The 20844-nt window shown below is 43.2% G+C and overlaps 1 protein-coding gene across 1 annotated transcript in view; it reads right to left on the bottom strand.

Annotated features, from left to right (window-relative positions):
- Window positions 1-19941, bottom strand: part of PPM1E (protein phosphatase, Mg2+/Mn2+ dependent 1E) — a 73515-nt gene extending 53574 nt beyond the window's left edge. The window contains exon 1 of the mRNA XM_064729459.1: window positions 19447-19941. Within this exon, the coding sequence (XP_064585529.1) occupies window positions 19447-19850 (404 nt within the window). The 5' untranslated portion in view covers window positions 19851-19941. The remainder of the gene's footprint in view (window positions 1-19446) is intronic.
- Window positions 19942-20844: the final 903 nt, after the last annotated feature.

The raw sequence follows: 20844 nt of genomic DNA, 5'->3' as shown, positions 1-20844 counted from the left end.
TAAATGTCTCAGTTCCGTGGTCACATCCCAGGAAAATTAGGGTGAAAGCACTCAGATGTATTTCCAGTTTTTGCTGATGGGAAATGATCACCTGAACTGCCTTAAAATCCAGCAGAGGAGCCCTGGATTTTATGTTTGTTCCAGAGGACACCTGCACACTCCTCCAGGACAGAAGGGTCTTTAGAAACCTGAATGGAAGAAGGACAGGAAGGAAATTTCCTCTGGCAGGTCGGGATGGTGCCACTTGCTCTGGCTTTGCTGCTCATGATAAATGGGAGTGTCAGGCTCTCGGAGCCGAGTCCCAAATCAGACAAGCTGATCCTCAGAGGATGAGGGCTGAGTCTGAGCACATTTTCTATAGCTAAAGAAATTCCATTTAATAGCAGAACATTTACCTTTGACATCAGAACCTCTGTACACACGAGAGGAACAATTTACAATTGACATTTTCCACAGCAATACTCTGTTCCATTACAAATGCATCATGTTCTTTCCATTCTTATGCATGAAGAATAATGACCTTAAAAGTAACATTTCAATTTACAGGAAATTTTAACTAGCACAATCATCATCCCCAAAGGAACATGATATTGAAATATTATTCTCCTGAACTTTGCAAAACACAGTGAGATATCAACACAAATAACAAACCTTTCACTGATTTAAGGCACAGATACTGTGGTGAGGTATTTTTGCAAGGAAAAGCCAATTTGCTCTTCTCTGCACAAATAATATTAATAATTAACTGACATTCCATATTCACTGACTCAAAGCAAATTTCCTGAGATGAGCAGGGGTACAGAGAAGCAAAATTATCAGATTTTGCTGGGGTTCTTTGACCTGCATTTCTTGGACTAATGAGAAGTATCTCATTAAGATGCAAACGAGCAGCCCATGTGAAAGGAATTCCAGCTTTCCAATTGCCTTTGTAATTTCCTGTGTTATGATAAACATTTCTAAACACAGGCAGACATTTTCAAACCATTAACTGCAGATTTTTGGAATTTTTTTTAGGTCAAGATCCCTGGTTTACTATCAAAATAATCTATGATATGTATATATAGGAACCCTTCTCCTTTCCTATAGAGCAGAAACCAGATCTGCAGCAAACATGGGTTAATGGAACAAGGACACTGATGAGCCACAAAAGTCCTGTCAGCCACAACTCTGTAAACAAAATATGTCAGCAGGAGAAAAATGGAAATGTTCATGTATTTTCCTGCTTGAAATTCAGGATCTGATTCTGCTGTTTGATTGCATCTCTGGGGAGAAACTCAAAAAGCAGACAGGCTTGCTTTGTCATGTTTCTCCTCTGGAGAATTTTGGAAAAGAACCTATTTGCACCAGTGAAGGTTGAAAAACTCTGAATCAACAGTGACATGCTCAGCTGGTTCCTCCCTCCAAGACAAGTGAAACAAGAAGATTTTGTATCTTTTATCCAACCGAAGTCATTGCCCCCAATGGATTTTACACATTCACAAATATATTTATGATGCCTCATTAGCCTGGCATGATGAATAAACTCCATCAATCAACGTTTATTTTACTAGATTTAACTGCTATTACCCTTGAGTTGAAAAGGAAATGAAGAAAAATGTAGGCTTGTAGGAGCTGTTAGCCCAAGGGCTTTGTTAAGGATGAAGGGGAAATGAAAGGAATTGGAAAAAACTTTAAAGATTGATTCCAACTGTTCCCCAGCACTGCCAAGGCCACCACTGCCCCATGTCCCCAATGTCACATCCACAAGGCTGTCAGATCCCTCCAGGGACAGTGACTCAGCCACTCTGGGCAGCCTGAGCCATGCCTGCTAACCCTTCTGTTTGGTTTCTCTGCTTTGATCAGGGAACAAGAATTACTCATCTGCTGTAATTATTCTTGTGAGCAGCCGTACCTTCAGCAGGGTGAGGGCAGGAGCTGCTGTGCCCCTCTGTGGGATCTCAGCACCTCAGCACTGAGGTGCCACCGAGAGCACCCTTGGGGGGCTCGGGAGTCCTGGAATGTTCCAGAAGTGTCTGGTGGCTGCACTTTGATCCTACACAGGAGACGACACCTGTATGAGGACAGGAGGGTTTCACCGGGGTGAATGGTGAAGGGATTGGTTAATTAGAGAGTGAGACACAGGGTTTAGGATTTCTGTACAGGGGGGTTTAGAGAAGTAAGATGGAGGAATTGGGGCGTGTCCTGTCCTTCTTCTTCTTCTTCTCCTCCATCTTCTGTGGTGATGGTGGCACTTTGGGATTGGTCATTACTAAAAGTGCACTGGGCAATAAGGGTGAAAGGTATTGGGGAAAAATGATAAATATTGTACACGTAACAATGGGTATAAAGATAGGTGACTGTCCGGAGGGCAGGGAGTGTGCTCATGGCTGGCTGCTGAGCAGAGCTCTGTCGGGCCGAGAGAAAATCTTTTAGATAAACAATTAATAAACACCGAGACCGAGAAAAGAACTGAAGCCTCTTCTGTTCCTTTGATACGCGGCTGCCCCAAGGCCACCCCGGGCCTTTCCAGGCCCTCCAAACAGCCGAAAACCGGACACCCCTCGGTGAGAATCTCCACATTAATGGGAGCTGCAGCAAGGGAGCTGACAGGGATGGGCTTCACTCACTTGGCAGGGACTGGGATGGCAGAACTGGGGACGTTGTTGTGGCTCTTCCTGTGCCACTGGCACTGCCACATAAATCAGCAGCAGAAGTGCCAGAGCTGTGAAATCTTAGATGAGGAAGGGAACAGGAACCCTGGTACTGCAGCTGGCAGAAATTGTGCTGAGATTTAGCACAGGACTTGGGTTTCAGGAGTGAAACCACAGCCTCAATCAGCTCTACATTAAAATATATTTCTTTCCAGAGCCTGTGCATGCTCATGTCTGTGTGTGTACGCCTTTAAAGATAAACCAGCAAGCAGACAGATGTTGATTCATGGAGAATTAGAATTAAAATAGCCTCCTTGCTGATTACACCATTCAGCAGAGGCTGTTTTGTCCTTTTTGATGTTATTTTTTCATTGCTGAATGCTCCAACATTGTCTCATCTCCAATGTCCTTTAACACCACGTTCATAATACCACAAAGGTACTAATTGACCAGAACATTCCAGAGTGTATATTAAGACTCCCATCATGCAAAAATAACAACATAAATGGCTGGGTTTGCCTGTGCTATCTATCTGTAGGTAGCTAGCTATAATCCCCAAATCTCTCTATATCCCCATCCTTCTGTCTTATCTCCAAAACAATACTGAAAAAAAACCCCACAACAAACCAGGCTTATATTATACCATATTAAAAGCTCAGCAGAATTTCATTAAACAGCTACATTTGCTTTGTTTGAGATTACAAACACAGATCTCCCTCCTTCTGGCAATCCATAACCCAAGATATTTGGCACTCTATCAACAATTCCAGACTTGGAAGGATTATAGATGTGCTGACAGTTAAAGGGAGTTCGAGTTCCCTGCCTAAGATAGATAAGTAGCATGTACTCTTTGATAAGTCCTATCAGAGCCCGCTCTGACAGCAATTCCTGCAGCCTGCACTAAATCTTGCCCCGTGCAGCTCATTAAAGGCGCTGCCATTTGTCCCAGCAGAGCCTGAGCTCCCCTGTCACCAGGAAATATATTCCATTTCTTTCCCCAATTACACACACTCTGCTTTACAGTCCAGATTCGGGATATGTTCAGGGGGGAAGGAGGAAGGCTTTTGTAGGAGCACACAGATCCAGCCCTAATCTGCTGAGCTGTGAGACAAAGCTGTCCAGTGGCTTTGTGGCAGAGGAATGGGCAGAGCAGCACAACGCAAATTCCACTGTTTGTAAACATTTCATTCCATCATTTGCACGGGGTTGCTCTGTGGAAATGAGGAGTTTCTGGAGAAACCAAGCAGTTTTGGGGGGGTGTAAATCCGAGCTCTTTAGTTGCAGTGATTCCTCCCCGTGCCAGGATTTTGCAATCTCATTACCCACACACAGAGCACGAGGATCTCAGCCAGCTCCATTCAGGAGCAGCACATCCAAGTTGACTGAACATTTTTTTTTCCTACAGGAATATCACGATGATAGGTTCTGCAGAATGTGGTCAGGCTTGTGCTCACTTCACTGGGTGCTACACCATTACAAAATCCATTCTGAAATCTCTTCCTGCCTTCAAGATAATTGGGAAAATAACAGAGCTCCAGCAGCAGAAGCCTTGCTGTATGTGTAATGAAGATCCGGGATCAAACATCTCAACGGATTCTCTTAAAATAAGTGTATTCTAATTTCCTAGATTATTACCTGCCAAAGCTCAGTGGGTGGGCTCTGGAGGCCTACGCTGTCAGGAATCCCAGGTTCTTAGAATCCTGTCATATCTGTCTGCATCCACCCCCTCAGTGTTTCCAGTTTCCCTTCTTCTGCTTCTGAAAGTAATTCCCTGGGTAGCTGTCGCATTAAGATATTGGGATACAGCCTTCCCACTGCACTCCTGGATTCCAGCTGAACCTGATTGTCAACTCCACTAACAGAAAGTGAGTACAACCTCCTCCAGTGCCTTGAGATGAATCTGCCTTGAGCTAATGAAAGTCAATTTCTAATTTCAACCCTTAATTGTGATCAATAGAGCTTGAATGAAACTCATCCAGACAAACAGGGGGAGAACTGATAGGCAGAATCCATACCCAATGTGGCCATTCAGGATTATGTACCAGCCAGATTGGATTCTTCAGGGTTAAACATTTTTCAGAAAAAGGGAGATGACAGCTCAGAGTTATCACTGGAGGGAATCAGGTGAAGTTAGAGCACAGTAAATGGGTTTGGAGCCCACAGATTATCACTGGTTTTTACATGAAGGGACATTCCATATGAGCCTGACACACTTTATTGGGGGAGGTCGGTTCCCTGCAGGTGGGGAGGCCAAAATCCTGACTGAGCATCACCTCTGGCTCTGCCCTCCCTCACTGTTACTCCAAACCACCTCAGAGCATGGACAGCTGATTTCAGCTCCTGTGGCATTTCTGAGGCAATGGAGAGGAAAACATCCCAGCTCTCCCACATTCTTAATTCAGAACAAAAACCCCACAACACACACCAACACCTTGCATACACACGCCAACACATCATTTAACCAATTCTATATTTTTAATAAGCTCCTAATCAAGTTATTTTTAACTCAGAAAACTCATTTGGTGCCCATGGGCAAGCTTGTTGGCTACAGATAAAAGCTGTTCGAGACATTTGTGTGCCTTTTTTCCCCTATTATTGAGCACCATGGCCAATATTTTGCAGCAACAAAATAATCAGAATGATATTTTCAAGCCTGATATCAAGGGCAACACTTCCCAAAGAGCTTTGTTTACGCTGCCATTTTTCAGGAGCTTCCCCAGTTTGTTGTTCCCACCAGTGTTATGATGAGGGCAACAATTTTAGACACTTGAGTGTAAAATTTCCTTACCATGTCACTTCCCCTTGCTCTAAGTGAGACTGGCAGCTTGTATTTGCTACTCATACTCACAGTAGTAGTCTCTCCTCTTTTCACAGAGTACTACAATGGTTTTGTAACTACACACACACAGAGCAGCAGTAAAAATGCCAGTAAAATTAATCAGCCTTGCATCTGTAGTAAAAACCCTGCCTGATCATGCATTTATTTTAGTTTTTCTCAGATTATGGTTACAACAAATGAATAATGAATATTTGCAGGCAAATGCAGAGAGAGGCATCATCCTCATACTCTATTGTGTTCGCACAACAGAGATGTGTAAACTATCTTTGGATCCAGGAAGTGGAAGAGAACAGATGAATCTTGGAGCAGAATAATACTTGTGGAATGTTTGCTGCTACAGGATATCCCAGCATGTGGGCTGGAGCATGCAACTGGGGGAGTTACAAAGATATTTCATATACTGTACTATAGTGTGTAGTGTATACAATGTAAAAATATTCTTAATATTGCAAAAACTTTGTTTTGATATTAGGTCAACACATCACTCCACACTTAATTCTGTCAGCAACCAGCAGAGAACCAGACCCCTTACAAAAGAGGAGGAACAAATCTAACAGTTATCAATTTCTCTTAGATGTCAGAAAGAACAAATCTGCTCATTACCAATCCCAGCCTAATTGGTGTAAGTTCATCAGCACCACATTCAGGGGTAACTTGCCATGTCAGTGTCCTTCTGTTTGCCAGGAGATTTCTACAATGTGGGGAATTCTTATTTCCCATCTATAAAACAACAATGGGAGCTGGTAGAGAATGAAAGATTTATCTTTTCAAACCACTCCTGGAAACATAAAAGCATCTCTGGCTGGTTAGACCACACTGGATGAACAAGACAATTTGTACCAACAGTTTGCCTTGTCAGACTTCCTTTGTCATGGAAGAAACACTGAACACTGGCAGAAGAGAATGCTGAAACCTGAGAAAGATGACAATTCCATAAATCCAGCTATGATATTTCAGCTGCTGCCCTGCAGGTACATCACTGAATAAATCAGGGAGTGGGGCTGGGTGAGAGGTGCAGTTTCCCCGAGGGATCAAACAGAAAATCCAGTTTTTCACAGGGCACAGGAGGAGTGCTGAGCTTTGGGTGGATTGCAGCTCTCAGCCTGGGGGATGAGGTGCAATCAGGGTTTTACTGGGAGGGTGAAACACAGCCAGGTTAGGGAAGGGAACTGAAGTCATCATCCTGGCAATTCCTTTTAATTGTTTGAGCTGATCCAATGCTTCAGCTCTAATTACCCTCACAATTTCATTTTGAAATTATTTTCAATGGTGTCTATTACATTTTCTCATTCTGCCCCTTTCTTCTTGGAGGTTAATTGGTGACTGCAGTGTCTGTGGGAAAACAACCCCACTGAAATTTCAGTTTGTTCTTTTTTTAAGGAAACTTTCCAAGTTGATAGCACAGAAGTGTAAAATGTTTCCAAGTACATTTTTCAGAAGCCAACCCAGCACCAGAGTTTCTTCTCAATTATTTTAAATTTACATAAGTTGTTTCATTTGAGCTAAGTGCTGATACAATGATTGCTTGGTTTGGCAGCACTTTCTAATTCACCTTTTCACTTGTACATTCCTGTTTTAGGGATTTTTATGGCATTTTAAAATGCCATTTTTATATGGGACTTTTCTAGAGATACAAGGAAAGCACTTGTCCAACAAGACTCCCAAATGGATTTATTCTTGTAGCAGCAGCACAATATAATTTAATTTATAGCTACAGAAATGAAAACTTTGTCACTGAACTGGCAGAGGGTGAGGAGAAAAGATCAAGAATGAAAAGGACTTTTTTAAGTGGAGAAGAATTTTTGAATGTTTACTTTTAAACCAAAAGTAACTTGCTCTTTTCTCTTTTTTCCCCCTATAAATTTTCCCAACCTCCTGCCCTGCTTTATGTATTTATCCTTCCTTTTCCCTAGAAAAGTAAAACAAATCATCTTCCTTAAAATAAAGGATAAATATAGAGTAAATTAATTAACTCACTTCTGAGACATAAGGGTTTATGAGACTGGAGGATGTGTTAGTTTATTCTTGGATTTAAAAACAGCAATTTTTGAGGGTCATATCCTGTGCCTTTTTATTTAGCCCAAACTTCCTTTGCCATAACTTAGAAGTCCTTGACATGTAAAAAATGCAGCTTGACCTGCAGGCACAGTGTGGAGCTTGGCACTGGCCTGCAGTTTCCAGGTTTATTGTTGCTACCAGGCTCACTCAGGGTTTAACACCTCTGAGTTTCTGTTCTGCCGGCCAGACAGCCCCAGGCAAGGCGAGCGCTGGTACAGAACCACAAGGAGACACTTGAATTATTTTATCAGTGCTTCCAAAAAACCTGAGTGCAGCCCAAAGCAGCTCCCTGAAAGCACCTGGAGCTGGTAGGATGTCCGGTTTTGGGCTGTTTGGAGGGCCTGGAAAGGCCCGGGGTGGCCTTGGGGCAGCCGCGTATCGAAGGAACAGAAGAGGCTTCAGTTCTTCTTTCGGTTTTTATGTTTATTAATTGTTTATCTAAAAGATTTTCTCTCGGCCCGACAGAGCTCTGCTCAGCAGCCAGCCATGAGCACACTGTGCTGCCCTCCGGGGCGGTCACCTATCTTTATACCCAAAGTTACGTGTACAATATTTATAATTTTTCTCCAATACTTTTTATCCTTATTGCCTGGTGCACTTTTAGTAATGACTAATCTCAAAGTGCTACTATCACTACAGAAGATGGAGGAGAAGAAGAAGAAGAAGAAGGACAGGACACGCTTCAATTCTTCTATTTTACTTCTCTAAACTCTCTTGTACAGAAATCTTAAACTCTGTGTTTCACTTTCTAATTAACTAATCTCTTCACCATTCACCCTGGTGAAACCCTCCTATCCTCATACAGGTGTCGTCTCCTGTGTAGGATCAGAGTCCAGCCACCAGACACTTCTGGAACATTCCAGGACTCCCGAGCCCCCCAAGGGTGCTCTCGGTGACACCTCAGTCCTGAGGTGCTGAGATCCCACAGTAGGAGGACGTTAATAGCAAACCCCCATGAAACAAGAGCATGAGGAAGCAGCAAATCCTTCTCTAAATCAAACAGCACAGCCCTGATCCCTCACAGGGGTGTCCAAGCACAAACCCAGCCCTGGGTAACCAACTCAGCTCAGGATCAAAAACTGAGGAGTTTCTGTATTTTGCAAACCCCTTCACAGACAGACAATGATTTTCTAATCAATGAAGGGGTGGGTCACTTATTTTTGTGGATTATTTAACTCTTTCTCCCTCTTTCTGTTTTATTATTTCACGCTGCCTTAATGAGCTGGGTCTCATCTCTTCACAAACACAAAGCAAACTTTCCTTCTTCTTTTTGTACTTCCCCACAAGTTCTTTGTTATCTCTGTTTCAGAAAATAACAACTAATACCCACTCCACAAGGTGTAAATTCCAGATTTCTTTTTATTCCTGTCAAGAAGCACAGAGCATGGAAACAGGAACATGAAAATCCATCAGTTTTCAGAGGATAATAAATGAAATTGAATAGTTTTCAATATGTTCATGCAAAACTAGCTTTTTATTAGGTAAATCCCATATTTTGTCATGTATAAGATATATATCTTGTAATTGGTTTCTTAAAGCTATTTAATATAGAATTACATGAACAGAAATGGAAGAAGAGCTTTTCTAAAGAATGATAATCTAAATATTTAGAGCTCATTGCTTTCTGCATTAAATTTTCAACCAGCTAGGATGAATTTAAGAAGTATTTTTCAGAGTTATTGTATTCTAGTCTCTATACTCCCTGTTGACAAATCTTCTAACTTATATCTCCCAAGACACAGAAAGAGTTTGTAAAATTTCAGGGAGGAGAGAAATATTTTTAGGATATTTAGTAATTTTGTAGGATAAACTATTTTTTCTTTAATCCCCAGAGCCAGATTTAGAACTTTGTGGCTTGGCTCATGTTTTTGGAGATGACTTTACTGTATGTCATGGACAGCATTGACACTTGGGACAACAAAGTGAGTGTGAATTGTGGGGTGCTAAACCAAAAGTATCTAAAAACCTCTCTAAATTTAGTGTACAATGTAATTAGTGAGATTTGAAGCATTCTGTATGATCATTTGGGTCATTCTTATCAGCCAAACTGAGAGAAATTGACAGCAAGGAGGAATTTTAAAGCCAATTTAAAACCAATTTCCAATTGGTTCTCAGTGCAGGCTCAGCTCCTCCAGCCTGGACACACACCCAGAACCTGCAGCTGCTTCTGCCTCTCATCCCACAGGGAACTGCACCACTTCCACCCAGTGATCTCTCTCACTCCCTGTTTGTGCAGCAGACAATCATTCCCATTGATTTACACAGTTTGCACCACGAAGGTAAAAGGTTAAAAGCTCCCACTTCTGTTTCATCAATGCTCATTTCTACTGGGGGCACTTCCCGACTTCAGGTTAGCATCAATTAATTTTCTTAGAGAATCTGATACTTTGGATATTTGAAAATTTGGAGTTTTTGGAGTGCCAAGAAGAGGAGAGGTTGAGTTCACATCACACCAGGTAGATCCCTCACTCTGTGAGGAGCAGAACTCAGAACAGCCCAACATCCCCAGGCTCTGCAGGCACAAAGTGCATCTGTCCCAAACAGGGATGTTCCTCCAACCCCCAGAAATACTGAGCTTCTGCCTTCTCATTGCCAAATATTTGGTTTTACCCAGCTTTTCAGAAGAGTATTATTATCCCTTTCAGGAGAAAGGGGTAATAAGAGAGCTGAGAACATAAGCTCGTTTTAGACAGGGATGTTTATAAATAAATACATGAATTCATCAATATTTCCTCAAACACAGCAATGAGATGACAAACAGAATGACACCACTTCTAGGAAAAGCTTGGAAAAGTCTTGGTTTAAAATAAATGTCATGCTGTGTATAAGTGTGTGCTTTAGTTTATAACTTACTGAATTCCTGCTTTTTATCCAGACTGGAATTTTTGATAATTTATCACTGTTGGGCCCAGAGGTTCCAATAAGAACTGAATGTTTCCCTGGGTTTTCAGGTGATCTCTTACAAACTAACAAACCAAACATCTTCTAATATTTATTTTGTTGAGAAAAAGAAAACAACAAAAATTTGTTGAATTCTCTGCTAGAGCATGGGGAGTTTCAGCCTTGCAGAACTTGGAGTTAGGACTGAAGGAATGGAATCCTTGTGGCAGCTAATTAATGTAATTAATGTAACCTGCAGAGCAGGGTGTTTGTAACACTGAGGAGGAAAAACTCACCACGTTCATTTCAGCTCTCTGAACCTCAGTAAGAAGGTCACAGCCTGAGGTGAAAGGAACAGCCCTCGAGAAAGTGCCAAGAAGTTAAAATGCCAAGGGCTATTTTTACATGCTGCTTCTATTATTAGTTACATGGTGTGGAAGTACAGAGCCTATGAAAAAATCATATTCTCAAACGAGTAAAGTACTCAAATTCTTTCTTGTAAATGAAGAGCAGAGGAAACTAAAGTTGAAAATTTGTTAGGTACAATTTAACAGGCTTTACTGGATCATCAAAGGCCAGCAAAAATAGCTTCCAAATCCTACCCCCTGAGAAAATGAAGGGGCTGCCCACAATTTCACCCAATTCATCAAATATTCCTTTTGCTGTAATTGCAGTGTCCCACTTCAGGTTTGTGTGCATCCAAGGCCATTTTGCCATGATCAGAGTTTAGCAGCCTACTTGGTAACCCTGCCCTGTGTCCGGTTTTCGGCTGTTTGGATGGCCTGGAAAGGCCCGGGGTGGCCTTGGGCAGCCCGCGTTTCAAAGGAACAGAAGAGGCTTCAGTTCTTTTCTCGGTCTCGGTGTTTATTAATTGTTTATCTAAAAGATTTTCTCTCGGCCCGACAGAGCTCTGCTCAGCAGCCAGCCATGAGCACACTCCCCTCCCTCCGGGCGGTCACCTATCTTTATACCCAAAGTTACGTGTACAATATTTATCATTTTTCCCCAATACCTTTCACCCTTATTGCCCGGTGCACTTTTAGTAATGACCAATCCCAAAGTGCCACCATCACCACAGAAGATGGAGGAGAAGAAGAAGAAGAAGAAGGACAGGACACGCCCCAATTCCTCCATCTTACTTCTCTAAACCCCCCTGTACAGAAATCCTAAACCCTGTGTTTCACTCTCTAATTAACCAATCCCTTCACCATTCACCCCGGTGAAACCCTCCTATCCTCATACAGGTGTCGTCTCCTGTGTAGGATCAAAGTGCAGCCACCAGACACTTCTGGAACATTCCAGGACTCCCGAGCCCCCCAAGGGTGCTCTCGGTGACACCTCAGTCCTGAGGTGCTGAGATCCCACAGCCCTGCACCAAAGGCACCGTGAGGGTGCACAGAGAGTTCAGGGCTGGAGCAGCTCCACAGCTCCAACTGCTGCATTACTCAATCATTCCTTGCCCTCAGCTGTTTTCCATCCAATACAAACATAAACTGAGGTGATCCTGCAATCTGGTTAACTTGTTTAACTTCTGTATTAATTATAGAAGTACCCAAGGGCAGCTCTTTCCCACGCACTCCTCATTTGTGGCTCTGATGATTACTTCTTTATAAAATGTCTTATTAAAGGCGGGTAATGTTGTTTCCTCTTAATGAAGTACAAAGGCACGGCAGAAAATGTTGCTGTAAAACAAGTCCACAGTCTGCAATCATTTTATCTAATCACTGGTGTGTTATAACAACAAAAATCTGGAATATTTGGTTAGTAATTGAGATTTCAGCCAACCCAAACAGAAGGCCCTGAAGTACAACTTGTAGTAACCCTTTAGCAGTGTCATGGGTTCCCAACACGTCTCTCACACATATTGTCCAGGATACATTTATTTTTACAATCATTTGCATTACATAATTGTGATTGCATTGCATAAGACTGTCTTGCAGCATGCTTCAAAGAACATCTAATGTTTTAAACTGCTAACTCCATTTCATCTCCTTTCTCACATGTCTTTCCTAGACAGCGAGGAGAAAACAAACCAAAAAAGAGCAGGCACCAAAAAATGGGAAGAAAGAAAATGGTGTGGAACAGCCAGAGAATACTTCAGGGCATCAAATACAGTAATAAATAGTATTCTCATTATCTGTTACTGCATGCCCTGTTGCTTTTGCTTTTAATGTGATCATGTAAGCAATTTAGCCAGACAACAAAAATGAATGAGAGCAAACATCACTGAGACAGCAGGCAAGGCACCGAAACTTCTGCTCACAGAATGCAAAGCAAATGAAAAGTTTCACCTTTTATGAAAAGAACCACATTGAGTTCTTCAAAGAACAGGTGGAGAAATGCTCTGCCTCTGTTAAAGTTACAATGAGGGATTTTAAGGATAAAAATGTTCTGTGCAGTGTTTTGTGCCAAAAAGAATTACCAAACAAACTCTCCAGAGGAATGAAGCTCATTGCATCCAAAAGGAAGAGTCCAAAGTAGTTCCACACAATGGCCAATGAGATTTGAGTTGCAGGAGTGGTTGTATAAGGGCCAAAAAAAGAATGTGTTAGCACAGATCTAATTCTTCAGTCAGTTTGTACTCAAAAGCAAACAGCCTCACTTAGGAGGAGAGAATCTGTGCAAATTGCTCTTGGGTCAAAAAAAATCTTGGTGTGAAAAGCTCCTAACAACATTAATTCCCTTTAATGTGTTGTACTACCAGCAACGTTCATTGAAATAAAAGCAGTGGAATGAATACATTTCCATAATCTGTTCACTAAAATGATTTTTAATGCTATATAAAGCAACTCCCAAGCATAGTCACCCTTGTGCTTGAAAAACTCAGCATCCTTTTAATCATAAAGTAGGAAGTTTTGAAATGTCACCTTATATGTTAACCATTACAAAATGTAAATCTGCAATTTAGATAGCTTTTCTGAGCTGCTATTCCATTTTTTTTATAATGAGTATCAAAATATTTGATTTCCTTCAGTATTTTTAAAAGTGTGGGAGGGTGAGCTGAATATGCCTTAGAAACAACAAGAATCCCTCAATGTGTAGAGAATGAGTTGTGTTTGGGAAATGTTTGTAGATTATTTGTAGATTATAGTGATTTCTATTTGTAGATTATTTGTAGATTTAGATTTCTAAATACAATTTGTAGATTTAGATTTCTGTTTGTAGATGATAGTGATTTCTATTTGTAGGTTATTTGTTGATTTAGATTTCTAAATATAATTTGTAGATTTAGATTTCTGTTTGTAGATGATAGTGATTTCTATTTGTAGATTATTTGTAGATTTAGATTTCTAAATATAATTTGTAGATTTAGATTTCTGTTTGTAGATGATAGTGATTTCTATTTGTAGGTTATTTGTAGATTTAGATTTCTAAATATAATTTGTAGATTTAGATTTCTGTTTGTAGATGATAGTGATTTCTATCTGTAGATTATTTGTAGATTTAGATTTCTGTTTGTAGATTATAGTGATTTCTATTTGTAGGTTATTTGTAGATTTAGATTTCTAATTATAATTTGTAGATTTAGATTTCTGTTTGTAGATGATAGTGATTTCTATTTGTAGATTATTTGTAGATTTAGATTTCTGTTTGTAGATTATAGTGATTTCTATTTGTAGGTTATTTGTAGATTTAGATTTCTAATTATAATTTGTAGATTTAGATTTCTGTTTGTAGATTATAGTGATTTCTATTTGTAGATTATTTGTAGATTTCGATTTCTGTTTGTAGATGATAGTGATTTCTATTTGTAGATTATTTGTAGATTTCGATTTCTAAATATAATCTGTAGATTTAGATTTCTGTTTGTAGATTATAGTGATTTCTATTTGTAGGTTATTTGTAGATTTAGATTTCTGTTTGTAGATTATAGTGATTTCTATTTGTAGATTTAGATTTCTAAATATAATCTGTAGATTTCAATTTCTGTTTGTAGATTATAGTGATTTCTATTTGTAGATTTAGATTTCTAATTATAATTTGTAGATTTCGATTTCTGTTTGTAGATTATAATGATTTCTAGGCTAAGGGGATGAAGTGTGTGTGCCATGACATCACCAGCATTTAGAACTTGGGCTCTTTTCAAGAGTGCCAAGGTACCAGCAGCACTGAAGCTCTTGACTTTCTGCACACCCTCCAGTGGGATGATTTAGGGTGAATTCAGAGAACCACCAGGATTTCTAGCACCAAAATCCCTTGGGTGTGATGTCAGCATCCTCAGCTGTACCCAGGCTGCTCCACAACCACCCTGGAGGGGATTCCTGACCTTGGAGGGGCTCCTGGGAGAGTTAACACAGCCTCAGGTTGGGAAAGCCCAGCCTGGTTTGGGTTGGAAGGGGCTGTAAAAACAACCCAGTGCCAGCCCTGCCATGGCAGGGACACCTTCCCCTGTGCCAGGGTGCCCAAACTCTGCCCAGCCTGGCCTTGGGCACTGCCAGCGATCCAGGGGCAGCTCCAGCTGCTCTGGGCACCTGTGCCAGGGCATCCCCACCCCACAGGGAACAATTCCTGATATCCAATCCAAGCCTAGATTAGATAAAATATTCCTAATATGGAGGGATATTAGGATATTCTAAATTGAATGCTCTCTTTCCAATCTCATTAAGCAGAGAAAATGCCCCAGCCAGGTGCTGCCAAATCTCCTCCTGTCACTCATTGTGGGCACAGGCCAACATTATCATTTCTATTGTAAAACCTCACAAAAGATGATGAGAAAAGCACCATGTTAAAAAAGGATGCAATGACTTTTTGTTGGTCCTTGTGATTAATATTAGACATGGCAAGTAGTTAATTATATTTCTTAAAAGGGCTTTGAGATTGCAATCAATAGAATTGATTATAAAAGACAAATTATGAAGGAGTAAAACATCACAGCCTATTTAATATGATGCTAAGAAAGCCCATCCAGCATCATACATGAATTTCAACTTAAAGTGACAACAGTGCCAGCTTTCATGTGAGAGGGTTTAGAGAGCAAGTTAAAACGTGGATATCTGCTGTTTAAAGGGAAAGAATTCCATCTCTCCACTCAACAGAGATGGAGATAGCAGAAATAACAATTTTCAAGAGCTTATTTTATTTTAAAAAGGATTTCTGCTCATGGAAAATTACTACAAGAAGGTCTTCTTTAGCTTAACATTGCAAGCTGAGGGGCAAAACCTCCATTCTCATTTACTGTCCACATTTTACTTAACTCCAGTGTTAGAAGGGTGAGCCTACCTTGCCTTTCCTGATTTTTTATAGTAAGACTGTGGGAAATCCATGAGCAAAAAGTATTTTCTCTCTTTAAGAGAAAGAAAGGATCAGTTAAAAGAACTCACTCCAAATGCTGCATTTTATTGGAATCTAAGTATTCTGTGAATGTTGCACAGTGTTCTGTGAAGAAATGTAAAAGGACAGTGCTTACAAGTTTTTCTTTTCATGTTCCAAGTCAAAGCAAGGCTTTTACAGCCCTTAAAATAATAATGTTGCCATCAGGGACTTAGTTAAGCCCTTAAGATGACATAACAATAATTTTTACTTTTATTTTACTTACCATCTTCTGCAAACTCAGCACTGGAGAAGTAGGGCTTACTTTCTAAGCTTGTTCAAATGAAATTTGAATTCCTAAATGAACATTGGAAAGCAGAAATGTTGTACCTCTAAAATCACTGAAAATAAACCTGAACCTAGAAATTATACCAGCTGTATCTATTCCTATCAAAGCTTGGGGCAAAAAAAGAGAAAAAGAAAAGCAAGAAGAATGCACAGTTGAATTTTTCAAAGCATTTCATTTGCACAGGAAAAAAGGAGTGTAGCAGCAAGACAAATTTAAATTTGTGCTTCCTGGTGACACAACTTGTAAGAGTCTGGCTGTGTCCTCTCTTGGCAAGCACAACTTTGCTGATTTGTTTTTCAGAGGTCTTGTCAAGAACCAGCTCTTTAAATGTGTCAGGTTTAATAATGGTATCAGTAGGAAGAGGAAGAGACCAGAGCATGATATGTAACTTTGCTACTCAAGTTAGTAACTTCTTCCTTTAAAATGAGTCAGAAATCAGCTCTGATTCAGCAGCAGCAAGAGATGGGATCTCATATTTCATGTTTTAAGGCCTTGGTGTGTTTGTTCCTACATAGAAACTCTGTAAATTATCTTTTTCTCTTGAATAATATGGTCTGGCTATAGCCTGAGAGTTCATTTTGTGGTTACCAGCCAATGTTCCAAGGCAATCCCCTTCTGACAATTTTCTCCTCTAATGCAGCTCCTATTGATGGCTTTCATTCTGTGGAGGGTCACTAAGAAAACACACAGTGCCCATTTGGTGGCATTCAGACAGATAGAAAGATTACATTAATCTAATTTTCCAAGCATATGTTGCCTCCACAAAAAATAAAAAAAAACAAAACAGGAACAGGAAAGCTCAAAGGGGAATATGAGTCTTTTGGAAAATAGCAGGAAAATCTCATAAATAAGAACTCTTTGATACTGATCTACACAGTGGCAGGAAAACATTATATTTTGTCATGATTAGCAATATGTTCTCATTTCTGAAATGGTCTTACTTTCCTCAAAAAGATCTAAAGCTCTGTGCTTAAAATAGCTGAAAAACAGCTGTTGGATTTTTCACAGCAATGGGTTTTATCTTCATGCTACATAGAATGCAAACCAGTCATTTGACTAATATATAGTTGCAGAAAACATGCCTTCAGAACAGTCTCTCCTGCTAATGACAAACAGAGGAAATATTCCCTTTTACATGAGTTTTCATGTGCTTTTTTATTTAGGATTTTTTTTTTAATTTTAACACTTTCATAGCTGTTGGCACAAGAGAGCTTTGCTCATACACATCAAGTTTCCCACCTCTGGAACCAGCTGAGCCTTTGGCTGTAAAGGGTGAAAAGATTCTGCTTTTGCCTGTTTTACAGTCTTGTCACATTTTAAGTTTCTCTGGTGACTGGAGAGCGAACTAAAAATACAGTGCCTTACCTGAGGAATACTTTTGCATATTTCCACTTACCTCAGATTCCACCATCATTCAAGAAAAAGCTATTTCAGTTTAGCTCTGTCTTAGGAGTTGTTAGATTTGGCTTATAATATTTTAAATGTTTTATTTAAGCCTTTAGGAAACTGTTTTCTCTCAACATAATCCCCTGCTCCCATGATTTTGAGGTAGACCTTGGTTTTTGCCTAGAGGAGGAAGCCTGCATTGATTTCACCACAAACAAAGCCAGGGGATGCTTCATTCAGTGGCCATCCAAAGATTTATACTGAAGGCTGAAAAAACCCAAAGAGCCACAACCTGGCAAGGGCTGCCTCTATAAAAAGATTCCTCTCAAAAGGTCTTTTTTTTTTTTTTGCATATTAATTTCAGCCTTGAAATGGGGAATCTGGGGTATGGGGACAGGCAGAAAGAGAAAGGATTGGGGAGGAATTCCAGTTCAAAATAATTTCATAGCTATACTTGAAATAATACTTTCAAATCATCTGCTCCACGTCTAAAACTTTATTCCCACTATCGTGACTTTGGATTTCACAAACCTGTTTAAAAATAACCCAACAAAACACGTCCTAAATAGGTAGAAGGGACTTGCCTCTGTGCTCTCTACCACATCCTATGAATGTGCTGCTGTATTCCAGAGACTTTCCAAAGGTGGCAGGGCGAGCATGTGTGAATAGGAGAGCTTTGTCCTCTGCAGCTATCATTGTGTTGTCCCTACCGTCCACAAACGCAGAGGGCAGATGAGAACTGGATAGAAACAGACCATGCAGTTGTAAAACCCGGTTCTTTTCTCTCTTTATTTATTTATTTCTGCGACTGAGTAACACCTCTCATTACAATTACCGGCTCAATGGCAGAAAATCTCCCCGGTGTGCTGTGCAGATTTTCACAGCTTCATTTGTCTCCTCCTGTGGCATCAGTTTAAAAAGGTTCCTAAAGAATTGCCACTAACAACCGCTTCTATTTCGAGCCTTCAAAGCCGGAGCTGAGCACAATACAAGGCACTGGTAACTGATCTTTAGGTTTCAGTCCACAGACTTTCCACACTGGGAATAGATCCCATCTGTTTCCTCTTTATGCACCAGCCTTTAGAAAGCACAGATCTGGAAACTGCCTCCGTACAGAACCGAGTATAGCCGGCTTTCCCCAGCTGACGGCAGAAAAATCCCCATGATTATGGATAGCTTTCTCCCAAGGCTTTCTACTCCTCTTTTCTCCCCGCTCCGTGAATACACGGTGCGGCTTTCTCCATGTGCTTTGGTTTTTTGGAAGGGTGAAGGGACTGGACCGCCTCTCTTCCCTTGCCCCTTCTTCTTTCCCCTTCTTGGCAGAGGTTTCCCCATTTACCAGCCCTCACAGTGGGAACATTTCAATTTCAAGCCCCAGCACAATCAACCACAGGCAAACCCCCCTCCTTGCTTTGGCACCAGAGCGTGAGACATTTCCCCCAGCGCTCTCCCTCCCCAGCAAGCTGCTCTCCAGATGGATGCTCGTGGCTCTCCCTTCTCTCTTCCCTTCTCCTGTCCCAGGCAAGCGGAGGGCACAGGGCAGAGGATTCCTTGGGGCAGGGGAAGCCGCACAGAGCAGGACGCTGTGACCCCGGGGTGCTCAGCACCACAGAAGTCCTGAACTCTTTTGCCTCGGGGATCCCCCCTGTCCTCGCTTCCTTCCCTCAGCCCCACATTGGGGGAGTCCCTCAACCCCTCACGGGGGCCCCTCAGCTTCACATTGGGGAGTCCCTCAGTCCCACATTGGGAGAGTCCCTCAGCCTCATATCGGGGGCTCCCTTCAGCCTCACGTTGTGGGTGCTCTCAGCCTCACATGGAGAGTCCCTCAGCCCCACATGGAGAGTCCCTCAGCCCCACACTGGGAGAGTCCCTCAGCCTCATATCGGGGGCTCCCTTCAGCCTCACGTTGTGGGTGCTCTCAGCCTCACATGGAGAGTCCCTCAGCCCCACACTGGGGGAGTCCCTCAGCCCCACATTGGGGGTCCCCTCAGTCCCTCACAGGAAGGTCCCCTCAGCCCCGCGCCCTGCCCCGTTCCCCTCAGCCCGGCACTCACTACTTGTAGAGCTGTTGCAGGCAGAGGTCCAGGCACTCGCCCTCCACCTCCTCCTCCGTGATGTACTCCGAGAGCGGCCGGGGCAGCGAGGGCAGCGGCGGGGGTGGCGGCGGCGGGGCGGGCGGCTGAGGGTCGCCGGCATCGCCCTCGCCGCCTTCTCCCTCCTCTGCCTCGGCGGCCGCTCCCGCTTCTCCCTCTGCCCCGGGCTCCTCGTCAGCGTCTCCCGCGGCTTCGGCAGCGGGAGGGGGGGCCGCCGGCTCCGGCTCCGGTTCGGGCTCCGGCTCGGGCTCCGGCTCTGCCCCGAAGGGCCCGCGGAACTCGCCCAGGAACAGCTCGAGGAAGCGGCGGTAGGTCTTCTCCTCCGCGCTGCCGCCGCCGCCGTTGCCCGAGCCGCCCGCGGCCATCGCTTCGCATTCCCGGCCGCCCGCCGGCGGATCAGCACTGCGCCCGCAGAGAGCTCCCTGCCCGCCGCCGCCTCCTCCTCCTCCTCCTCCCTCTCCCTCCCTCCCTCCCGCCGCCTGCGCGCGCGCTCCCGAGCCGGGCCCGCGGGGCCGCGCACGCCGCGGGGGGTGCGGGGTGGGGGTGAGCGCGCCTGGGCGTCGGGAGCGCGCGCGGCGCTGAGGGGGGCCCGGCGGGGTCCGGCGGCCGCCCGAGGGGGCGGCTCGGGCCGCGGCGCTGGCGGGGGAGCGGGAGCGGCGGCAGCCGCGCCGCTGTGATGAGTCATGCGAAGGCAGCCAGACGCGTAGGTTCCTCACAGGAACCCGGAGGAAACCTGAGCGCACATCGCCTGTTACCTAATCCCTGCCTCCTTCGGGGCTTCCCTGGAGCTTCCGCCGCCGCCGCCGGCGCCTCCGCGGCTGCCGGAGGGTGCGCGGGGCCGGGGCGCAGTGGGGGCCCCGCCGTGAGGGGACGGCGCTGTCCCGCCGAGCCGCGGCCCGGGCCGGGGCCAGGAGCAGCCGCGGAGAGCGGGTTTGACAGCGGAGAGTGTTTGCGTGAGGGGAAGTGGCCATGGAAAAGGAAGAGGGTAGGTTTAGTTCAGGTGTTCGGGAGGAATTGTTCGCTGTGAGGGCGGTGAGGCCCCGGCAGAGGCTGCCCGGAGATGCTGTGGGTGCCCCATCCCTGGAAGTGTCCAAGGGCAGGTTGGATGGAGCTCTGGACACCCAAGTTCAGTGGAAAGTGTCCCTGTCCATAGAATAGATGATCTTTAAGCTCCCTTCCAACCCAAACCATTCCATGATCCTGTGATAAATTACATATTACACAATATCTACTCATTCCATGTTCTGGCAAAGGAGAATTTGTGACAAGCTGAAGATGCTACACCAACTAAAACTTAAAAGATAACCTGTCAGTGGGAGACAAGCTGTAGTGAATATTCTCTTGCTGTCTAATAAATGT

Source organism: Zonotrichia leucophrys, chromosome 19, assembly GCF_028769735.1.
Source record: "Zonotrichia leucophrys gambelii isolate GWCS_2022_RI chromosome 19, RI_Zleu_2.0, whole genome shotgun sequence".
In the NCBI taxonomy this organism is placed as follows: domain Eukaryota; kingdom Metazoa; phylum Chordata; class Aves; order Passeriformes; family Passerellidae; genus Zonotrichia; species Zonotrichia leucophrys.
This window is presented reverse-complemented; position numbering and strand designations above follow the sequence as displayed.